At 38.0% G+C, this 19,187-nt stretch overlaps 3 protein-coding genes and 1 pseudogene across 3 annotated transcripts; 2 read left to right on the top strand and 2 right to left on the bottom strand.

Moving 5' to 3' along the window:
* The first annotated feature begins 3,889 nt into the window (after positions 1–3,889).
* On the top strand, positions 3,890–5,779 carry LOC121749799 (remorin-like). Its single transcript, XM_042144435.1, has 5 exons — positions 3,890–4,177; positions 4,519–4,566; positions 4,664–4,751; positions 4,884–4,965; positions 5,343–5,779. The coding sequence occupies exons 1-5, from the start codon at positions 4,042–4,044 to the stop codon at positions 5,535–5,537; spliced, it is 549 nt and encodes a 182-aa protein (XP_042000369.1). The 5' UTR covers positions 3,890–4,041; the 3' UTR covers positions 5,538–5,779.
* LOC121749798 (transcription factor MYB17-like) lies at positions 5,479–7,994 on the bottom strand. The gene is made up of 4 exons (XM_042144433.1): positions 7,913–7,994; positions 7,393–7,577; positions 6,645–6,774; positions 5,479–6,475 (listed from the first exon to the last, which is right to left on the bottom strand). Exons 2-4 carry the CDS (start codon positions 7,559–7,561, stop codon positions 5,911–5,913), a joined length of 864 nt encoding a protein of 287 aa, XP_042000367.1. The 5' UTR covers positions 7,562–7,577; positions 7,913–7,994; the 3' UTR covers positions 5,479–5,910.
* Positions 7,995–8,191: 197 nt separating this feature from the next.
* Positions 8,192–16,198, top strand: LOC121749308 (annotated as a pseudogene).
* An 85-nt stretch (positions 16,199–16,283) lies between these two features.
* LOC121747645 (transcription factor LAF1-like) lies at positions 16,284–17,759 on the bottom strand. The gene is made up of 3 exons (XM_042141721.1): positions 17,618–17,759; positions 16,987–17,116; positions 16,284–16,893 (listed from the first exon to the last, which is right to left on the bottom strand). The coding sequence occupies exons 1-3, from the start codon at positions 17,757–17,759 to the stop codon at positions 16,356–16,358; spliced, it is 810 nt and encodes a 269-aa protein (XP_041997655.1). The 3' UTR covers positions 16,284–16,355.
* Positions 17,760–19,187: the final 1,428 nt, after the last annotated feature.

Genomic DNA, 19,187 nt, shown 5'->3' with positions numbered 1-19,187 from the left:
TTCACTATCTACACTTTTACTCTAAAAAAATGCACGGTGGAGACAACGAATCCCCCGGCTCGCACGAATCGGGATATGGCGGCAATCCTTCCCAGTCGTCGGGATATGGCGGCGTACCGTCGGGATATGGCGGCTTTCCGTGTCAGCCATGGAGTTGGAATCAACCTCCCCCGCCATGGGCATCGAGTCCAACTCCGCCACCATCTCAGCCTTGGAGGTCTTCTCCCACCCAACCTTTGGCGAGGAATCTGAGCCGCTCGGCGTTTGGAGATTACAGACTCAACCTCGACGCCCTTCACCATGCGCGTCCGGATACCCCTTTCCAATCCAACAGCTCTCATTTCACTGAGGCAGATCAAGACGCACTGGATACGATGTTCAATCTACTTAGTTCCGGCATACCGGATACGCCCGTTGCGACGAGAGTCAGAGAGTCCGAACGCGGTGGCGGTGGCGGTGGAGGATCGGGCAATGTCAGCGGAGCCGGCGGATCGGGCAGCGGCGTCGGCTCCGGTGGCGGTTCGGCCAGTTGCTCAGTTCAAGTCGGAAAAAAAAGCCCCTCCACTACACCAAAGCGGAGTCTGTTGCTGTGGCGAGGGCGTGGGATGCCGCCACATCAGACCCCGTAGTGGGCACTGATTAGACCGAGTTTAGCTTTTGGAAGCGCGTCGTGCAGGCGTACAACGAGTTCAAACCTCATGACGCCCTCCCGCGTGACGGGGAACAGCTCCGCAAGAAGTGGTCTAGGATTCTGCCGGCGACCCGGCGGTTCGCGGGCATATACCAGAACAACCTACTCCATGCGGAGAGTGGCCGAAGCGAGGCTGAAGTGAAAGAACTTTCGATGGAGCAATACCACACGCTCGGCCATCCGAAGTTCACAGTGTGGGAGGAGTTTCAAGTTCTCCAGGACTGCCCGAAATTCAAGGCCATCTGTACCCAAGAGCAGGGTCTGGCGACGAAGCGGACAAGACACAACATTTCCGGGGACTACATCCAAGCCCCCTAGCTCAAGTGGTTGAGAATGGTGGCAAGGATATGGCACAATCCTGGAGGTCTTGAGTTCGACTCCTAGATGGCGCGACTTTGGGATTAATTTCCCTGTGTGTCTGTTCAAGGTTGTTTCCTTGGGATTAATTTCTCTGTGGGCCTGTTCAAGGTTGTTTCCTTGGGGCTTGGCAAGCTTTCGAGCTTGGACGCGTCTGAGGGTGGCGGGTAGTCTACCGGGGCTGAACTCGTCGGAGGGAGTGCAGTCTACGAGCCAACATTGGCTAGTTCACGCCCGAACCAGTCAGAGGGAAGCTAAAGTATTCGAGCCACGAGGGGCTGTGGCGGGCTAGTTCGCTTGCCGAATGTATCTCGAACTCCTATGTATGAAAAAAAAAACATTTCCGGGGACTACAGCAGCGGCACCGGCTCGCAATCGTTCGACATGAACGAAGAGCAAGCCGCAGAGCCCTCCGCTACACACTCTAGGCGCCCCCGCCCTCCGGGACAACGTGCGTCTATCCGACGCGCTAGAGAAGCCGACGGTTCCTCCCGACGATCGTCGGCGGCTTCTGGATCGCGCGCCCCACAGCCCGCGCCTATACCGACTTCAAGGGCCCCTTTTGTTAGCGAGGTCTTGAGGGATAACGTATATGCGCAGCTGGCACACGAATTGCATGATGCCTGCAGCAAATACGAGGCGGCAACCGACCCGTACATCAAGAATATATACTCCGACCTCATACGTCGGATCAAGCGCCGTCTGCGCTTGGCTGATGAGGGTCCTGGGGCAGCGGCGGCCGGCGGCAGCGAGGGAGACGTTGAAGGCGATGGAGAAGGCGACGAAGACGAGGAAGAGGAATCGGACGACGCCACCGATTAGACGGTGGCGGCGTTTTTATTTGTATTTTTTTTACGTTCGTTGTATAATTTTACTTTTGCCAATACAACGAATATTTGGTCTCAATTACCTCGTTTTATAATTATTTCAATTCAGCTGATTTAAAAACGAAACGAAAAAATTAAAATAAAAATTGGTTATAAAATTTTGGGGCTATTGGAAGTGTCTGCCTATAGTGAGGTAGAGCATCCGCAGCGGTGGCGGTTGGCGCCACCGCCGTCCGTGCCAGCGGCAAGGCGAAGGACCGCCACCGCTGCAACCGCGCCGCTGGCACGGCGCTGCTCGATGTATCGAGCACGTCCGTGCCAGCGGACGCACACGTGGCGGTCTCCCATTCGCCAACGGCATAGCCGTTGGTTTCAAACATTTTTTTATTTTATTTTTTTAAAAAATCGGATTTTTATTAAAAAAATCGATAAAAAATAAAAAAAAAAAAAATTTTCACTTCCCCAAAAAATTATATCCGTTTATAAACCGTTTTTCCCCACTTTTTATTTTTTTTTTATTTTTTTTACCCCAAAAATACACACTTTCATCTATAAATACCCCTAATTTCACTCCAAAAAATTCACACTTTCACTACACAATTCTCATCATCAATCTCTCATATCCATTTTCATCTTCCTCTCACACCCTACAACACCACTATGTCCGGTAACGACGACAACCCAAGCGGCTCTCACGGTTGGAACCCCGAATGGTTCGGTTCGCAACCGTTTCATAGTCCGGAAACGGAATATTCGGCCCCTCCTCTCACCCAAGATTCGGGCGTTCCGAGTGGCTACCGGCCATACCCAATCGACGATCAAGGTGCCTCCGATGGGCGCTACGGGTGGACACCGGAGCCTAGGCCTCGCGCCCCTTCCCAAATGCCGAATCCTCCATCTCGCGCCGGTGTCCGCACACCGTACTCACCGGCGGAGATGGAAAGATTGTTCAAGGCGTACTTGGAAATCTCCGAAGATGCGGTGGTTGGAACGAACCAATCCGGCGATCACTTTTGGTGGCGCGTCTCTAGCCGGTACAATGCACACCGGCCGCCGGGAACGATCGAGCGCAACGAGAGTATGGTGCGCAACTGCATCGGCCGAGAGTATGGTGCGCAACTGTAATTTTTAATTTTTAGGACTTTAATTATGTAATTTTTAATTTTTAGGATTTTAATTATGTCTTTTTATTTTATTTGTAATTTGTTATTTTTATTGTGGTTTTTTTAATGAATTTTAGTATTATGAAAATGTTTTTGTGTAATTGAATTTTATATTAATTGTGCTCGTCCTTGCGGAAGAGCACAGTTGTGGGTGTTGTGCTCTTGCCAGAGAGCAGGCATGAATAGTACCGCCCGGGCCCACAACCGTGCCGCTGGCAAGAGCACGGTTGTGGATGCTCGTAGTGGAGGAAAAAATTGGGGCTCTGGACAAAAAAGTGGGGTTGTGGACAAAAAAAGGGGCCGGGCTATTGGGGAAGGTCGCCTATAGTGGATGCTCTTACTTTTGGAATGTCCTAAAAAAGTACTGCATCCGTACGTTGTTAATGGAGACGTTTCTTTTTGGTACAGAAATTAAGAACAGTGTGTTAAGTGGATGATTAATAAAGTAAGAGATATGAAGAAAAAATAAAGTAAGGACGATAGTTACTTTTCGATAAAAATAATTTAATTAACTTGAAACTTTCTAATATAGAAAAATAACTTTATTAACTAAAAAAGAAAGGAGAGTACTTAATATAATTCTCTAAACATTCAAAAAAAGGAGAGTACTTAATATAATTGTCTAAACATTCAAAATTTACGTGACAAAGAAAAATATTTCACTTAGATTTAGATTAATACTACGATACAAGTGCCAACCTAGACAAGGAAAATATCTAAATCCACAGCTCTCTGTTACTATTTGCAAACATATGAAATCATTTGTGGTGCCGTTGGTTTAATATAATATCCTTAAATTGGAAACTGTTTGAGGATTTTAATAATCTGTGGGACTCAATGTTGTTTTATTCCAAATCACAGTAGCCCCCACCCACTCTCCTCCATTCTTGTTTAACTTCTACCGACACATACCTTCCATCCACCCATCTTTCTCTCACTGTGGGGTGGATATTATTTAGCTCTCTATAATCTTCAATTATTCATACTAGTATTCTCTCAACTGATGGCGGAGGAGGAAGTCAAAGCTGTCGACCCCAAGCCTAGTTGCGCCGACGCCGAGGAGAAAGCCGTCGTGCCGCTACCACTACCTCCGGCCCTAGACAAACCCGACGACTCCAAAGCTCTTGTCGTCGTTCGAAGTAATCATCTTTATTAATAAATTTTCTTCTATTGCAAAAATTTGTCCATCTTTTCCCCAAAAAATATGAGATTTAGTATTTTATTGGATTGTGTCTGCAAAAGTTAGTATTTGGAATCATTTTGTTTGATTAGTGGAATGGATTGGTGTGTACTGTAATTCTTTAACCTTATTGTCCAAAACAAGGGGGGATGGAATATATATTTGCAGAATCACCTAAAATAAACTTCTAGTGAGTTGTTTTTCAAGGCTTTCTGCACTTCTATAGCTTCCTTGTGCTTTGAGTGATTTCTCCCCCATCTAACTTGTGAAAACTTTCTATGTTTATTGCAAAACAACCAGAGGATGCTGCTGAAGAAAAAAAGCCCGAGGAGGGCTCTGTAAACAGAGGTATATGTTTTGCTAGAAAATTGATTATCTATGATAGCGTATAAGATGAGGAATGTAAGAAGAAGAAAAATACTTAACTCGTTTGGTATCTATGTAGATGCTGTGCTCGCCCGAGTAGCTACGGAGAAGAGATTGTCGTTGATCAAAGCATGGGAGGAAAGTGAGAAATCAAAAGCTGAGAACAAGTAAACACTTCTTGAACATGCCATGTTCATCCATACTCGGCTTATCCTTCCGAGAACTGTTTGAATTCTCTTTTTTTTTTTGTCGCATTTTCGCTTAGCAGTGCAACTCATGCTTGCTCAATCAATTGACAGGGCTCAGAAGAACATGTCTTCTGTCGTAGCTTGGGAGAATAGCAAGAAAGCGACTCTAGACGCTGAGCTGAAGAAGATAGAGGTAAAGACTCTTTGTCTTCACCACATATATTCATTCCATTCCTCAGTACTATCTCTCTATTATTTCTGCTCTATGTTGACACATACTCATGGGAAGTAGGCTGATTTCTACGTCACATTTATTTCGTTGCCAAATAATTCACTCGGAATTTACTGCCCCATGTTAGTTGATGTCTTGGTTTTGTTATGGTCCCTATTTGAACTCAATAGTTGCATAAAACAGATGAAGCTTTTAGGCACAAATTGGTGTTGTTTCTGAATTAGGCCTTGCTGCTGCATGTGAGCTGCTTTAACCGTCACGTAGATATATTCTCGGGACTTCTTTGGCATGATGTGTTGTAAAATTTGATCATCACCGTGTGCAATTGTGGCTAACAGGAGCAACTGGAGAAAAAGAAGGCTGGATATATTGAGAAAACTAAGAACAAGATTGCGGCCCTGCACAAGCAAGCGGAGGAGAAAAGAGCATTGATTGAGGCGAAACGTGGAGAGGATCTTCTCAAAGCAGAGGAGACATCAGCAAAATATCGCGCCACGGGCACTGTTCCAAAGAAACTACTTGGATGTTTCTGAAGTTGGAATGGGGTTTGGAACTCAAGTTGATTTGTACATTGTTTTGCTTTGGGATCTCTTTTTATTTGTTGCCAGATTTATTGTGTGGTGTACTTAGAATATAATTGTTTCTTGTTAAGTTTGTTCTGTGTGAATAATGATTTATTGGTTTATATAAGCTAGAAAATGAAGACTGTAAGAAAAATTGAGATTCCATGTTTTGAACTTGATTGATTATAAGGTTGAGAAAGTTGTAGCTGCAAGAGTTATTACAGTTTTTCTCCAACATAATTAGCACATCACTTTTCACACAAAAAATGTTTCATTTTACAAAATAACTAAGAAGATGTATGAAATCCAGATGGAGAAGCTACATTTCATGATCAAAAGGCTCTCAGAAGGAGAGTGCTTCGAGAAATTCCATGTCGTTTCCACCGACAGGGAAATCCAGCAGCAGCTTCAGCATTGCATCAGATGAATCATCGACCTCATATGGCTTCGATGTGTCTGAAAATGCAGCAATGTCTGTTTCCTTCTTGCAGTCCCAAAGCTCGACTTTCATCTCCACCGGGCTGGAGGTCTTGCATGGCTCTATACCATTGGTCGAGTCAACTATGGTCAAGGATGACGATGAATGTGATGTTGAACGGCGAGAGGTAGCTCCACCACATCCATGTCCACCCTCATGCACGTTTCTGAATGATTCTCCGACTTTGCTGTTCCACAGGTGTAGGAAGTAGTCGCCTTTGCTGTTGTTGAATGGGATAGAGAGACAAGACTCGGCCTCGACCCTCACACCCTCCCACTGAGCCTTGTGACAATTAGGGGAACCTGACTTTGAAGATGAAGATGGCTGGTCGAGGGCCTTGCTGTCGAAGCGCTTCCTTAAATGTGAGTTCCAAAAGTTCTTCACATCATTGTCTGTTCTTCCTGGGAGATGAGAGGCTATGATAGCCCATCTGGGCAAAGCAGAAACATCACAATTTCAATAAAACAGTTGGGTCCTACCAATGTTTTATTCACCATGAACTGTCAAGTAATAACCATAACTGAATTTGGAAGAAGGGGAATACAAGGAATTCTACACCATAAATCTATTTAGTGCAGGAGAGGTTATAAATTAATTACTTGTTACCAAGCTCCCCGTGCAGTTGAATAATCGTATTCTCTTCCTCAGCGCTGAAGGGACCACGTTTGATGTCAGGTCGAAGGTAGTTGGTCCAGCGAAGACGACAACTCTTTCCACAGCGGAGGAGACCTGTGGTTACCACACACCGTCTCAGTTGACTAAACGAAAAACTGGGGCAGAGTGGCTCAGCAAATCTAATGCAGCAAACATAGAAATACACTGCACAATAATACTAGCAAACTCTACTTTGCAGTGACACACTACCTCCAATAAACATGAGATGAAAATTGAGGACCATTTCTTGATAAAAAGAAACCATCCTTTATCACTCAAAGCAGAGGTTCTATAACATATTGTCAATATCTAAGCAGCATTCAATCATGGACAAGGATAGAAGTATACAATAAAATGCTATCTGTCAAAAATTTCCTACAAGAATATGCACTCTTTATGCCTAAACCTGCAAGAAGATTAAATATACAGTAAAACATGATTCATTGGTGTTATCCTACATTGCATCATTTTGCAGCAAATGGCTCATCTACATCTCCAACATCTTTGGATATGAGAAATACCACAAAGCCCTCAATCACATATTAGGAACATTCATCACAGATAATTCCTTGGACTTTTAGCTTAACAAGGTAAAAATCAAGTATGTAGTAGAAATCAAAACCAAGATGCATTTTTTTTTTGCTTCCCTTTGTTAGGTTGCATCAAATAAATAGAAAAATAAGCAGAAAAAACCTGCAAGAAGAGGGAGATTTCGCCAAGTGCCATGGCCATTCTGTGCAATGAAGTCAACAAGAATCACGTCCTCTTCGGGAGTCCACGCTCCTTTGGTCACTCCCTCTCTAACACAGCATGCCCTTCTGCCCTTCTTCTTCTTCTCCTCTTTCCCTCTCTTCATCCCCATTTTCAACCAATTCTCACTGTTCTCAAAAAAAACATTTGCCTTTAAAATTCAAGAATAATGGAAAAGCTAGAGGTGTGTGTGTATATATATATATACAGAGAAAGAGAGGGGAAAAAAAAGAATCTGAAGACAATAAATGCATGGGGATTATATTGAAAAGCAGCATTATCAGAGATATATATGTATCAGGCATCACTTTCCCCAGTTTTTGTCAATTGAACTCATCTATCTGCATCCAATGCATTAAATGTTGTACCCTGCCTTCTGCTCACTTCTCTCTCACATCATTTCCTTTTACACTCATCTTTCACAGAAAAATCAAGGAAATAAAGAGAGAGAGAAGGTGCTTACCAAGATAGAGGAAGCAGTGTGCAATTGATGAGCTTTTCTCTTGGAGTGTTCTTTTTTTATGTTCTGTTTTGGCTGATTTCATGCCTTATTTTCTTCTCATGTCATTTCCCTATATTGTACTAAGACCAAAGATTGTAAGAATTTCTTCTCACTTCTAAATATAATTTTTTATTTAGTTAATGTCAAGAACGTTTTTTCTTTTTTATCAATATTGAGGAAACTCGTGTCAATCAATTTAATTTTTTTTAGATAATTTAAGTAATCAAAAGCATTGCTAGGATGGGAGTCATGACATTTTGGGAAGGTTAGATCTTAGGGCATCCGCAATGGGGCGGATGATAGGCCGCTCGATGCCTCGGGGGAGTCATCATCTGCCACTGTGGGTGTGTGGACGATGTCCGATGCATCGTCCGCGCCCTATAGATCGTCCGCGGACGATACGCGGACGATAGGGCATCGTCCGACCACTATGGGCGACGAGGACGGTGACGCGGACGATGCAACGCGTTTTCATTTTTTTTTAAAATTTTTGTCTATTTAAACCCCATTTCTCATTCTATTTTTCATACGAACATTTCTCTCATCTCTCACTTTCCATACGAATATTTCGATCATCTCTCACAAACAAAAATGAACCACGACGATGACTGGAGTACCTCGGAGGGCGTTAGTCGGACCTTGACTCGAGCCTTATTCGATGCCGTTCAATGAGGTTCTATCTAGACAAGCCTCAATATGCAACCAACAAGACCATGCTCAGCTCATGAACGACATGATTGAAGAAGTTTGAGACCGTATTCGCCGTCGTTTAGAATGCATATTTTTTTGGGGCAGAAGGCCCATCGGCGAGAAGGCGCCGAGGACGCGCCTGGCGTGCTTCGCCGCGCCGGCAGAGGCCAGACACTTTTTTTTAATTATTTTCAAAAATTTTATTATAAATATCACTCCTCCACACACATCTTCACACTCCATCCATTCATCCACTCTCAAAATTTTTACCGTTTCTGTAATACATCGAATATTTTTTCCCAATTCTTTTTTTTAATTATTTACATTCCGATAATTTTAATTAGAATTGAATTAAAATATACAAAAAATAAAATAAAATAAAAAGTGGCTAAAAAAGTGTCCAGTATTGCTACGAACACTTTTTTTGTGGGCGCGGACAAATAAGAAGTAACTGTGGAAAAAAAAAGTGACGGGACTATTAGAAGTGTCCACCTTAATTTGAATGTTATTAGTATAGTTATAGGGGCTCTTTTAATAAATTGAGTATAAAGTATTGCACACTCCAAGTCAAATCATACATACGAATTAGATTCTCTTTTATTGAGTGATATATCATCATTATAACCTTGACATTACTTGTGTTAATAAAACATAAGTTGCAATAGTTTGTATCCAACTAAATATTAAGACTATTACAATAAATAGAAAAAGTTAAGCAAGAGAACATAGAATGAAATGAAATTATGTACAAATTTCCTGGTTCTTTCTTGGTAATTTAACAATTATTCGTACCATACCTTTAAAATAGTATTTTGCCCTTGGTTAAATATTTGCGTCTCTCAGCATTTAATCTCTCTATGTAGAAGTAAAAGCTTATCTTAAAACATCAAGATAAATGATTGAACCTCTAATCATACCACACATGACACATACATAGATATATAGTTCCCACATACCCTAATGCAATTGAGACTACTAAGTATGTTACTTTCAAAAATATGTCTTTAAAATTCCATTTTTGATGTAGTTAGTATTGTAGGACTAAATTTATATAAATAGTAAACCTCGTTTGTAGAATAAAGAAGTTATATGTTTTTCAATTTTACAATCAATGCATCATCATAAAGCATGAATCACGTATTCTATAAGCTTGGGGGTTTATAGGCTTGTAGCATGATTTGCACCTCATCTCTCAATTGAAAGTTAGCTACCGAAAAGTGCACAATTAACACTATTTTTCAATCAAACCACTTAAAATGCTAATTATCCTTTTGCTTCATTAAATGTACTTAAAGTTAATTGTTGAACCATTTCATTTTTTAACAAAAACATTTTGTTTTAATTTTACATTTTTTTCTTTCATTTACATTTTTTTTCTTTTCACTTAATATGTACTCATTTCTTAGTATTTATGCCAAAAAGTAATGCATTAGCTAAAATGGAAAAGAGGGAACAGTATTATTATTTTTTGGTAAACTTTATTCGGTTGCAAATTAATCATAAACTAAAAAATTCGGTAAAAATGATTTTTTTTCTATCGTAATTTAGTGATCACAATATTCTTTAGAGGGAACATCATTTTAGGTCTACGAACTTTGCCAAAGTATCATTTTAGGTCCGTGAACTTTGAAAATATCATTTTAGATCCGTGAACTTTGAGTTAGTATCATTTGAGGTACTTTTTACTATTTCTAAGTTTTTTTGGACAAAATACCCCCAATACCTTAAAGTGTATATATTTTTAATAAATTTATCATATACTCATATTTTTTATAAATATCTTTACAATATATTTTTGACAAATTTTCTAAATATAATTTGACCTTAAATATTATCACTTAATTTTGTGACATGCAAGTAAAATTGTTTCTTCAATTTTTTATATTATTTTTTTTAAATTGAATAAAGAACTTTTCTTTAATAATAAAAAATTGAATAAAGATCTTTTTATAAATATCTTTACAATATATTTTTGATAAATTTTCTAAATATAATTTGACCTTCAATATTATCATTTAATTTTGTGACATGCAAGAAAAGATCTTTATTCAATTTTTTATTATTAAAGAAAAGTTCTTTATTCAATTTTAAAAAAAATTAATATAAAAAATTGAAGAAGCAATGTTACTTGCATGTCACAAAATTAAGTGATAATATTTAAGGTCAAATTATATTTAGAAAATTTGTCAAAAATATATTGTAAAGATATTTATAAAAAAATATGAGTATATGATAAATTTATTAAAAATATATACACTTTAAGGTATTGGGGTATTTTCGTCCAAAAAAACTTGGAAATAGTAAAAAGTACCTCAAATGATACTAACTCAAAGTTCACGGACCTAAAATGATATTTTCAAAGTTCACAGACCTAAAATGATACTTTGACAAAGTTCGTAGACCTAAAATGATGTTCCCTCTATTCTTTATATCATGTTCTAATGTGGATACCATGGAAATGTAGATAATTATCATTACATCCATGTCAAATGATAACACTCCCTCGTGTATAATTAGTATTCCCTTTCTTCTATTTCGGTTCTTACATAAAAATTACTAGTAATTAATTTTTATTTTGGTAATAAGGTTCAATTTTGTTCTTTATCTCTTCCATACATTTTTTTTCACTTATTTATCCACTTTCAATCTGCAATAAGTCAGTAATTTATCTCATATCTCATACTTTACCAATTTCATATTAAATATGTGTTGTCTACTATTAAAATTATTAATCTTGGACGTAGGGAGAATTACAATAAATTAAATGAATAGAGTCATATTGGGGATAGGCATAATTAAATTGATTAATTTTACTATTTTGTCCTAATAGATTTTGGATCTTACAATAAGAGTTTATTTTTTTTTACTTTCCCTTCTTATCTCATTATCTATTCCACTGTATTCGTTCTAATCCCATACTTTATCTCGTCATTAATTTACAATAGCAATACTTAAATTGCCTTTTTTCACTTCTCTTTTCTTGCATCCCACTTTTTGGTAGAGAAGATTTGCCTAAATTCAAGATTCTAGTCGTGCATCGTGTGATAATGATTGTGGTCATTTAGTACCACACATCGTAAGATAGAGTGAAAAGAAAAAAAGAAAGATCTGAAATTTTTTCCTCATTCTACCAATGAAAAATTACAAATCCTACAATGCATATAAAAAGAGTAAAAAATGAGAGAAAGATATATACTATCGGCCTATAAAACGCAACCTTATGTTATTTTCATTAATTCGATTTGAACATCATTATACTTGAACTAGACAAAACTACAACACTCTCTTCGTCTCACAATAAATGATTCATATTCTGGATTGTCCGACCTAAAATAAGTCATTTTCTTTTAGCAAAAAAGATACATTTTCTCTATTTTATTTAATTTTCTCTGTAATTATTAACTTTATTCTTTCTTATAGTAGATTTTCAAATATCATAATTGAATACCAAGATGAATTGGGGATCAATTAGAATATAAACTTAATTTAATATTCTATTATTTAATTAAATAGTATACAAGTTATTCAATATTCAAATATTGTATCGATATACAATTAATTGAATTTCAAGGGGAATCGGATCGGAGAATATTTGAATCATTAGTTGTAAAATTAAATTTAAAATTAATTGAAAATTTCTAGCAATTGAAATCTCCAAATATTTATTGAGATCCAATATATTGATTGGAAAAAATGGAATTATTCAATAGATTAATAAAAAACATTATAGTATATATAATAACAATATAAACGTAATCCCTTCGTCCCATCTCAAGTGACTGACTGTTTTTCGGCACGTGTTTGGGGAAAATGATAATAAATAGTTACAGTAGAGAGAAATTAAAGTAAGTAAGACAATAATGTAGATACGACTTTCTTCTATATTATTCTCCCTCTTACTTTATTTTCTCTTCACTTTAACTATTTATTACTCCTATCATCTTCGCAAAACAACGGCAAAAAAGAAATTAATCACATGAGATGGGACGGAGAGTATTATAATATGAAATAATACTACAACTTACATAATAATTAGTGTAATTAATATACTTTTGTATCTCAATGCGTAAATAATAATTTACCCGACATATATTAATTTATAAAATTATATCACATATATAATTAAAAATAATAAACTATGAAATTATAATAATCCTATGATGTTTCATAAATTAATAAGATTTTAAAAATGCGATATAATCTACAATGAATAGTACTCCTAATAATTATTACTCCATTATTAATATCATCATCATTATTAACATTATTACTATAATCAATCTTTTAGATTATATTCTAATGACTTGATTTATAAAATGAAAGTTCAAAACGGCGAGTAACATATTATTATTAGTGGATAGTGAGTAATCCCATTTGACTATGAACATGAAAGTAATCCCATTATATAGATGTTAATGCTACAATAAGATCATAACAATAACTTGGGCTCCACAAAACCTTTTGCTTTTTGAACGAATACGGAATAACTTGGTTACCAAGTTCCCTCCTTTATCCAAGCCCCCTAGCTCAAGTGGTTGAGAAGGGTGGCAAGGATATGGTATCATCCTAGAGGTCCTGAGTTCGACTCTTGGATGACGCGACTTTGAGATTAATTTCCCTGTGGGCCTGTTCAAGAGTATTCGAGCCACGAGGGGCTGTGGCGGGCTAGTTCGCTTGCCGAATGTATCTCGAACTCCTATGTATGGAAAAAAAATTTCCCTCCTTTGTCCAATTGTCCTAAATTAAACAGCATTTCCTTTATATTACTACTATAAATGGCATGCACAAGGGTCGAAAACCGCCGGTTCAGGGTCATGAACCGGCGGTTCAAGGGTCGGGGAATGTATGAACCTGAACCGGCCCGCCTAGCTCCCGGCGGTTCCGGTTCCGGTTCAAAAAACCGGCGGGTTACGGAGTGGTTCAAAACCGCCGGTTTTCGGCTTGAACCGCCGGTTCCGGGCCAGTTTGACGGTTCGACGAATTTTTTTTTTTTTTTTTGCATTTTTCAACTTTTCAATTTTAATCAACTTACGTTACACTTTTCAAGTTTGTTTTTTTATGAAATGTGAGTAAATAAAACTGAAAAAAATACGGATAAAGTTGCAATTTTATTGAAATTGCATGTTTACAAATTACACGTTACAAGTTACAACAATTACAAATTGAAAACATATGGCGGTCTTGAAGTCTTAAACAAAATTTAAATACAAATGAGACTACTAGTGAAGAACTAATTACAAATGACAAGAAACGATGTTGAAGTTCTTAAACGTATAAGTGTATTATATATATACTCTTAACCGACGAAGAAGATCTTTCTACATAACTAAATTAAGGACACCTTTAGCAATTCAACTTTAAATGTTGAGTTTCGTCTAACAATCAACAAATATAGTAGAATTGTCAAAAGTTTCCCTCATTTAGCCTTATAGAGAAATATACTTCATCGACTAGAGTATATACAAATACAATTATGTAATTGTTTTTGCATATACAAAAACATATGGCGATTCAACCCTAAACCGGCAGGTTGTCCACAGTTTCCGTCAGAAACCGGCGGTTTCTGACCGAAAACCGGCGGTTTCTGACCGGTTTTGCAGGCCTACACACTGACCCTACGGCCTAGCCTCTGAAAAGTTGCCGGAACCGTCAGAAACCGGCTCCCGAACCGGCGGTTTACCCCGACAAACCGGCGGTTTACCCCTCAAACCGGCGGTTTACCCTCGAACCGCCGGTTCCAACGGCTATACTAAACCCCTACGCGAACCCTACGAACCCCTAACCTACTAAACACTATTTAACCCTTTGAACCGGCGGTTCGAACCGCCGAACCGCCGGTTTTGAACCGCCGGTTCAGGTTCAATATATTGCCGAACCTGAACCGGCCCTTCCGATCCTTCAACCCTTCTGCCGGTTCAACCCGCCGGTTCCGGGCCCGGTTCCGGTTCATGAACCGGCGAGCCCGAACCGGCGGTTAACCGCCTGGCCGGGTCGGTTTGTGCATGCCTAGTTGGAAAGGTAGGTGATGGGCTGCCTCTAGCTCTAGCCCATGGTTCAAGATATGTGAATGAAGAGAACAAGGCCATCCGTAACGCTGTCTCTTAACCGTCTCTTCTCTTAACTATTCATGAGTCCCACTGTACTTTTCACTTCATCTCTTAATTAAGAGACAACACATGTAACCCTCCATCTCTTATCCATCTCATCCCTTAACTATTCATTCAATGTCATTTTTTATTTTTATTTCCAACAAATTCAATTAATAAAAACACACTTCATTAAATAAAATAAAATTACAACTTAAAATCCTAAAAAATCCATAATTAAATTCGTGGCAAAATAAATAAAAAAGATATAATTTAAAATACAAATTTATAGAAATTATAAAAACTACTCCGCCTGCGAATCATCCCCCGAAGGCGGTGGCGGTGCACCGAATGGAGGCGGAATACCAAGTTGTCCCGCCAGATACACAATGCCGGCATAATGGGCTTGATATTGGGCGGGCGTCATCCGGGAAGTGTCCGCTATCGTGGCGGTGAAGTACATGGACATTAGGGAGTTGATTCCCAAAAGCACTTCCGGGATTGTTGATTCCCGACGATGGGATCGTAAGAGACGCTGATCGAGGCGTTGTACAAAGCCATCTTGTCCTTGCGGCTGTACGTATGACAACCTACATCCTCCTCCTCCTCGGCCGCCTCCTCGTCTTCCTCCACGGCGTCGAATGCCCTGGAGCTTCCACCGCCTCGTCCTCCTTCCGGATTGGGTTCATCCGGATAATCCTCCCTAATTTGTTGAGAACGGAATGTGCTTCATGGCACTATGTGATTCAATATATCCAAGAAAGCTGGCCTTTTGTTATTTACAAGATTTGCATAAGGAGTTTGTCAAGTTTGAGGATGTGGGCTTGAATGCCAGTTCTATCAGACCCTATAGCCTCAAGCCTTGCTAAATTTGGTATATTGCTATAGATTGCTGCTTTGGAAGCTTATTTTAGGTGGGAAATTTCTCAACATGATGAATTGAGTATGTCTGCTTTACATTGAAGGTGGTGTAATTGCAAATGTTAGAGGGAAATATGCTGACACAAGGTCACAGGCCAACTTGTCAAAGATGCACTCTGATGCTTCTCAAGATGCAGATGTGATTTCAGAGAGCTTTTCGCGTATTGTACAGCGTAGGCGAAGATCGGGTATGGTGTTTTGGATTTTCGTCGAGCTCTGATTCTTAATTTTTTTGGTGCCAAATACTTAACATACCTGATGAGAGTGATTCATTTGTTTGGAATGTCAGAACTGTTTGGGAGGATAAGTGAAGCACATTTACATTCTTCTCCAATTTGGTGTTCCAATAAGCTTGAGGTAGGTTTTATAGAAGCTTTTACATGAAAAACAGAGTTATTTTGCATAAGTAATTGGAGAGGATGCTTATGTTTTGTATGAACTTTTGCAGATAATCGCGTAGAAATGGATCCCAATTGGACTAGTTGTAGCTGTTGCAACTCTAGTTATATGGACCAGATGGTTTCATTGGGATGTGTTCTTGATTTGTTGATTTGTGAATAGTTGAAATCTTCTTATTTCTCTAACTTATTACAGAATGAAGATATGCAGTGTACAATTTTGACTAAAGAAAAACTACTACATTACCACATTAATTAGGCTATACATCTTGGAACTTATTACAGGAAAGTACAACTTATTAGCATCAATCACATATACAATTCATCGCAAGAAAAGTTAAAAACTCCGGGAAAATAATCGACCAGACCAGTCTCTGAGATCTGATCATCGAAGCCAAATGGTGATCGAAGAATATCATCAATAGATATACTATTGAAGTTTGGTTTAGTGTGGATTTCTTCAGTGCCGATGGCCTCTCCATTGAGCTGAGTCGAAGAGTCTTCAGAGATCGAGCTTCCATAGTCAAAAGAGTATTTGAGATCTTGTGCGTTGCTACAAGAAGAGCCGTGGTTGTGGCCATTGAACTGGTCATGAGACAGCCATTCAGCAAAAAGTACTTTTGGCAAGTTGCATTTGTCTTGTTGGTGATCTATCGACTGATCCGTGTTCGTTGATGATGCTTCCATGTTTTCTAGGGAGTCAAAGGTACTATTTTGGGGAGGCGACTTGGACGAAGAAGAGGGTGCATCAGCAAGTTTTGAGAGCCTTTTCTTTAGGTAAGAATGCCAGTGGTTTTTTATCTCGTTATCAGATCTTCCGGGTAGGTGATGTGCTATCTGAGACCACCTGATCATACATACAATAATCAAACATTAGAACTTAGAATTGATCAGTTTCTAAGTAGAATTAAGTTCATGTTGTAAGAAGTTAGTTAGTTACTTGTTTCCTAAAACTCGATGAAGGGCGAAGATCTTGTCCTCCTCTGCAAAGCTAAACGCCCCGCGCTTCAGTCCCGGCCTTAGATAATTAATCCACCTTAATCTGCAGCTCTTTCCATTCCTTTTCAGACCTGCAAACAAACATTGTAAGATGATTGATTGATCACATTTTTGTATTCTGTTTGTGTATGGATGTCATCAATTTTGTACATATATGCAACTATTAACTTAAATATCCTTAAATGGCTGACTTGAAACAGCAATCAAAATGTATTTAAATGGTGCTGGTGAATTACTATGTGAGATGTAGAGACATAATTAGCTGAAGACTTGTATAAATATTAGTTATATTCAAAGTCATAGGCGTGGTATGCTTTTGTTCGAATTTCTTATTTGACTCTGCAATTTACCTTCACTCACTAAGGTTGTTGTCTCTCACTAATTAGCATAATCATATTATCACCCATTTTTGGAGCAACATTAAAAGCTTAAATAATATGGAAAAAATAGCTCAAATTAATGCAGGTTTGATCAGAAGTCGAAGGAGTTAGATAACTCAAAATAACTCATAACCATATATATGTATGTTGACATTCTTGTTTAGTTTATATACATAAAATTAAATAAGTTACCGGCATTGAGAGGAACGGAGCTCCAGCAGCCATGGCCATATTTCATGATGTGGTTTTTGAGCTTGAGATCTTCATCTGGAGACCACAGCCCCTTCTTGTGCTTCTGCGTCGTCTTCGCCTTCTCCGACTTCTTGCACCCCATTAGAGGTATGTATGTATGTATGTTGATGATGAACAGATGTTTGATGTTTGAAGGTTGCACAAGAAATAATTTGGAATTTTGATGTGAGGCCTTGCCACCATTTAAACAAGGATTAGTTGGCAAGGATTTCTAATAAATTTATTAGGTTTGATTAAAGAATTAGGAGGACTAGAAGAAATTATATTAAAACGGAGTCCTTAAACGACATTTTCATGAGAGTGGAGAAATCAGAAAAGAGATGTTTTGGACATATTCGGATACCTACTTTACACGAGCTAGTAATTTTGCATTCTTCTGTTTATTTATTTCCACTTGTTTTCCACTGATCATTGTATTATATCCAGTTTTCATTTAAAAAAAAACATTGACGTAATAGTATATTATACGTCAAGAGACATTATACTAGTATTGCATGAGCCTTTAATTTGTTGTACTACAATTTTCACTGTTAATTAAGAAATTTGGCAGATCCCATGTAGTTTTCTAGTAATTACATTGTGGTTGACTACGTTAGTAATTTAAGCGACACTTGTGGAACTAATTTAATCAACTGAAATTTTTTAAAGTATTCACAGACGAAATAAAATTTTACAATATTACTTATTAGGTGCACATATTTGGTGGGAATATTTTCTTCTGGTTTAGGTAGAGACAACAATGTTACCTTCATTTTTTCATTAATTCTTGTGAGTATTTCATTGCGAATGTTGATTGTTTAAGGTTTCCCTAAACACGCGAGTTTTACTTTTGGCAAAAATTAAGTTTGACTTTTGTCTATGTGAATGTGAGAGATTAATAACGTAACACACAAGAAAAAAATCTGAAACTTTTTTCTCAAATTTTCTACCTCCATCCAAATTTCTAATTAATCTTCGTCAATTTATTATCTTTATTCAACAATATTACTACATTTTAGATTTCAAAATACAATGCTATCAATTTGTGATGATAAAATAATGTAATTTTCAATTTATGTTTATTTTGAAATAAAATCAATGCTAGAATCAATTTGTGATTAATGTTGAAATTAAAACGAATAAGGGTTTTTTTGGAAGCAATAGCAAGAGGGTAGAGAAAAACGTAAAGCTCGAAGTTTTACCTGTTAATTATCAATTTGAAGAAGATGGAAGTCTTTCGAGAGAATTGATGCAGGCAAAAATGTGATATTTTGTATACATTGAATTATCACGCCACTTTCGAAATATGATCAGTAATCACATGGAATTGTAGTTGGATTTTTTTTTAAGATTATCGATCGCCTTTTTATTTGTTGTCTAATGTAGACGGTGAGTAATTGGGACATGTTTTATTCGAATTTGTGATGCACGTTTTTTTCACTTTCATCTTTTTCTCAAGAATTTTGTATTTCTATAAAAGACACATAATATTATCAGATTTTCAGTATTCTACAAAAATTATTTTGCAAAA

Source organism: Salvia splendens, chromosome 9, assembly GCF_004379255.2.
Source record: "Salvia splendens isolate huo1 chromosome 9, SspV2, whole genome shotgun sequence".
Taxonomy (NCBI): Eukaryota; Viridiplantae; Streptophyta; class Magnoliopsida; order Lamiales; family Lamiaceae; genus Salvia; species Salvia splendens.
This window is presented reverse-complemented; position numbering and strand designations above follow the sequence as displayed.

Excerpts from the sequence above, each read along its gene's own strand:
- LOC121749799 (XM_042144435.1), top strand. The coding sequence starts at position 4,042 with ATGGCGGAGGAGGAAGTCAAAGCTGTCGACCCCAAGCCTAGTTGCGCC. Across the intron at positions 4,567-4,663 it reads GGAGGGCTCTGTAAACAGAG|ATGCTGTGCTCGCCCGAGTA; the intron begins GTATATGTTTTG and ends GTATCTATGTAG. Across the intron at positions 4,966-5,342 it reads CTGAGCTGAAGAAGATAGAG|GAGCAACTGGAGAAAAAGAA; the intron begins GTAAAGACTCTT and ends TGTGGCTAACAG.
- LOC121749798 (XM_042144433.1), bottom strand. The coding sequence starts at position 7,561 with ATGGGGATGAAGAGAGGGAAAGAGGAGAAGAAGAAGAAGGGCAGAAGG. Across the intron at positions 6,775-7,392 it reads AAATCTCCCTCTTCTTGCAG|GTCTCCTCCGCTGTGGAAAG; the intron begins GTTTTTTCTGCT and ends TGGTAACCACAG. Across the intron at positions 6,476-6,644 it reads CACGGGGAGCTTGGTAACAA|ATGGGCTATCATAGCCTCTC; the intron begins GTAATTAATTTA and ends TGCTTTGCCCAG.
- LOC121747645 (XM_042141721.1), bottom strand. The coding sequence starts at position 17,759 with ATGGGGTGCAAGAAGTCGGAGAAGGCGAAGACGACGCAGAAGCACAAG. Across the intron at positions 17,117-17,617 it reads CTCCGTTCCTCTCAATGCCG|GTCTGAAAAGGAATGGAAAG; the intron begins GTAACTTATTTA and ends GTTTGTTTGCAG. Across the intron at positions 16,894-16,986 it reads CATCGAGTTTTAGGAAACAA|GTGGTCTCAGATAGCACATC; the intron begins GTAACTAACTAA and ends ATGTATGATCAG.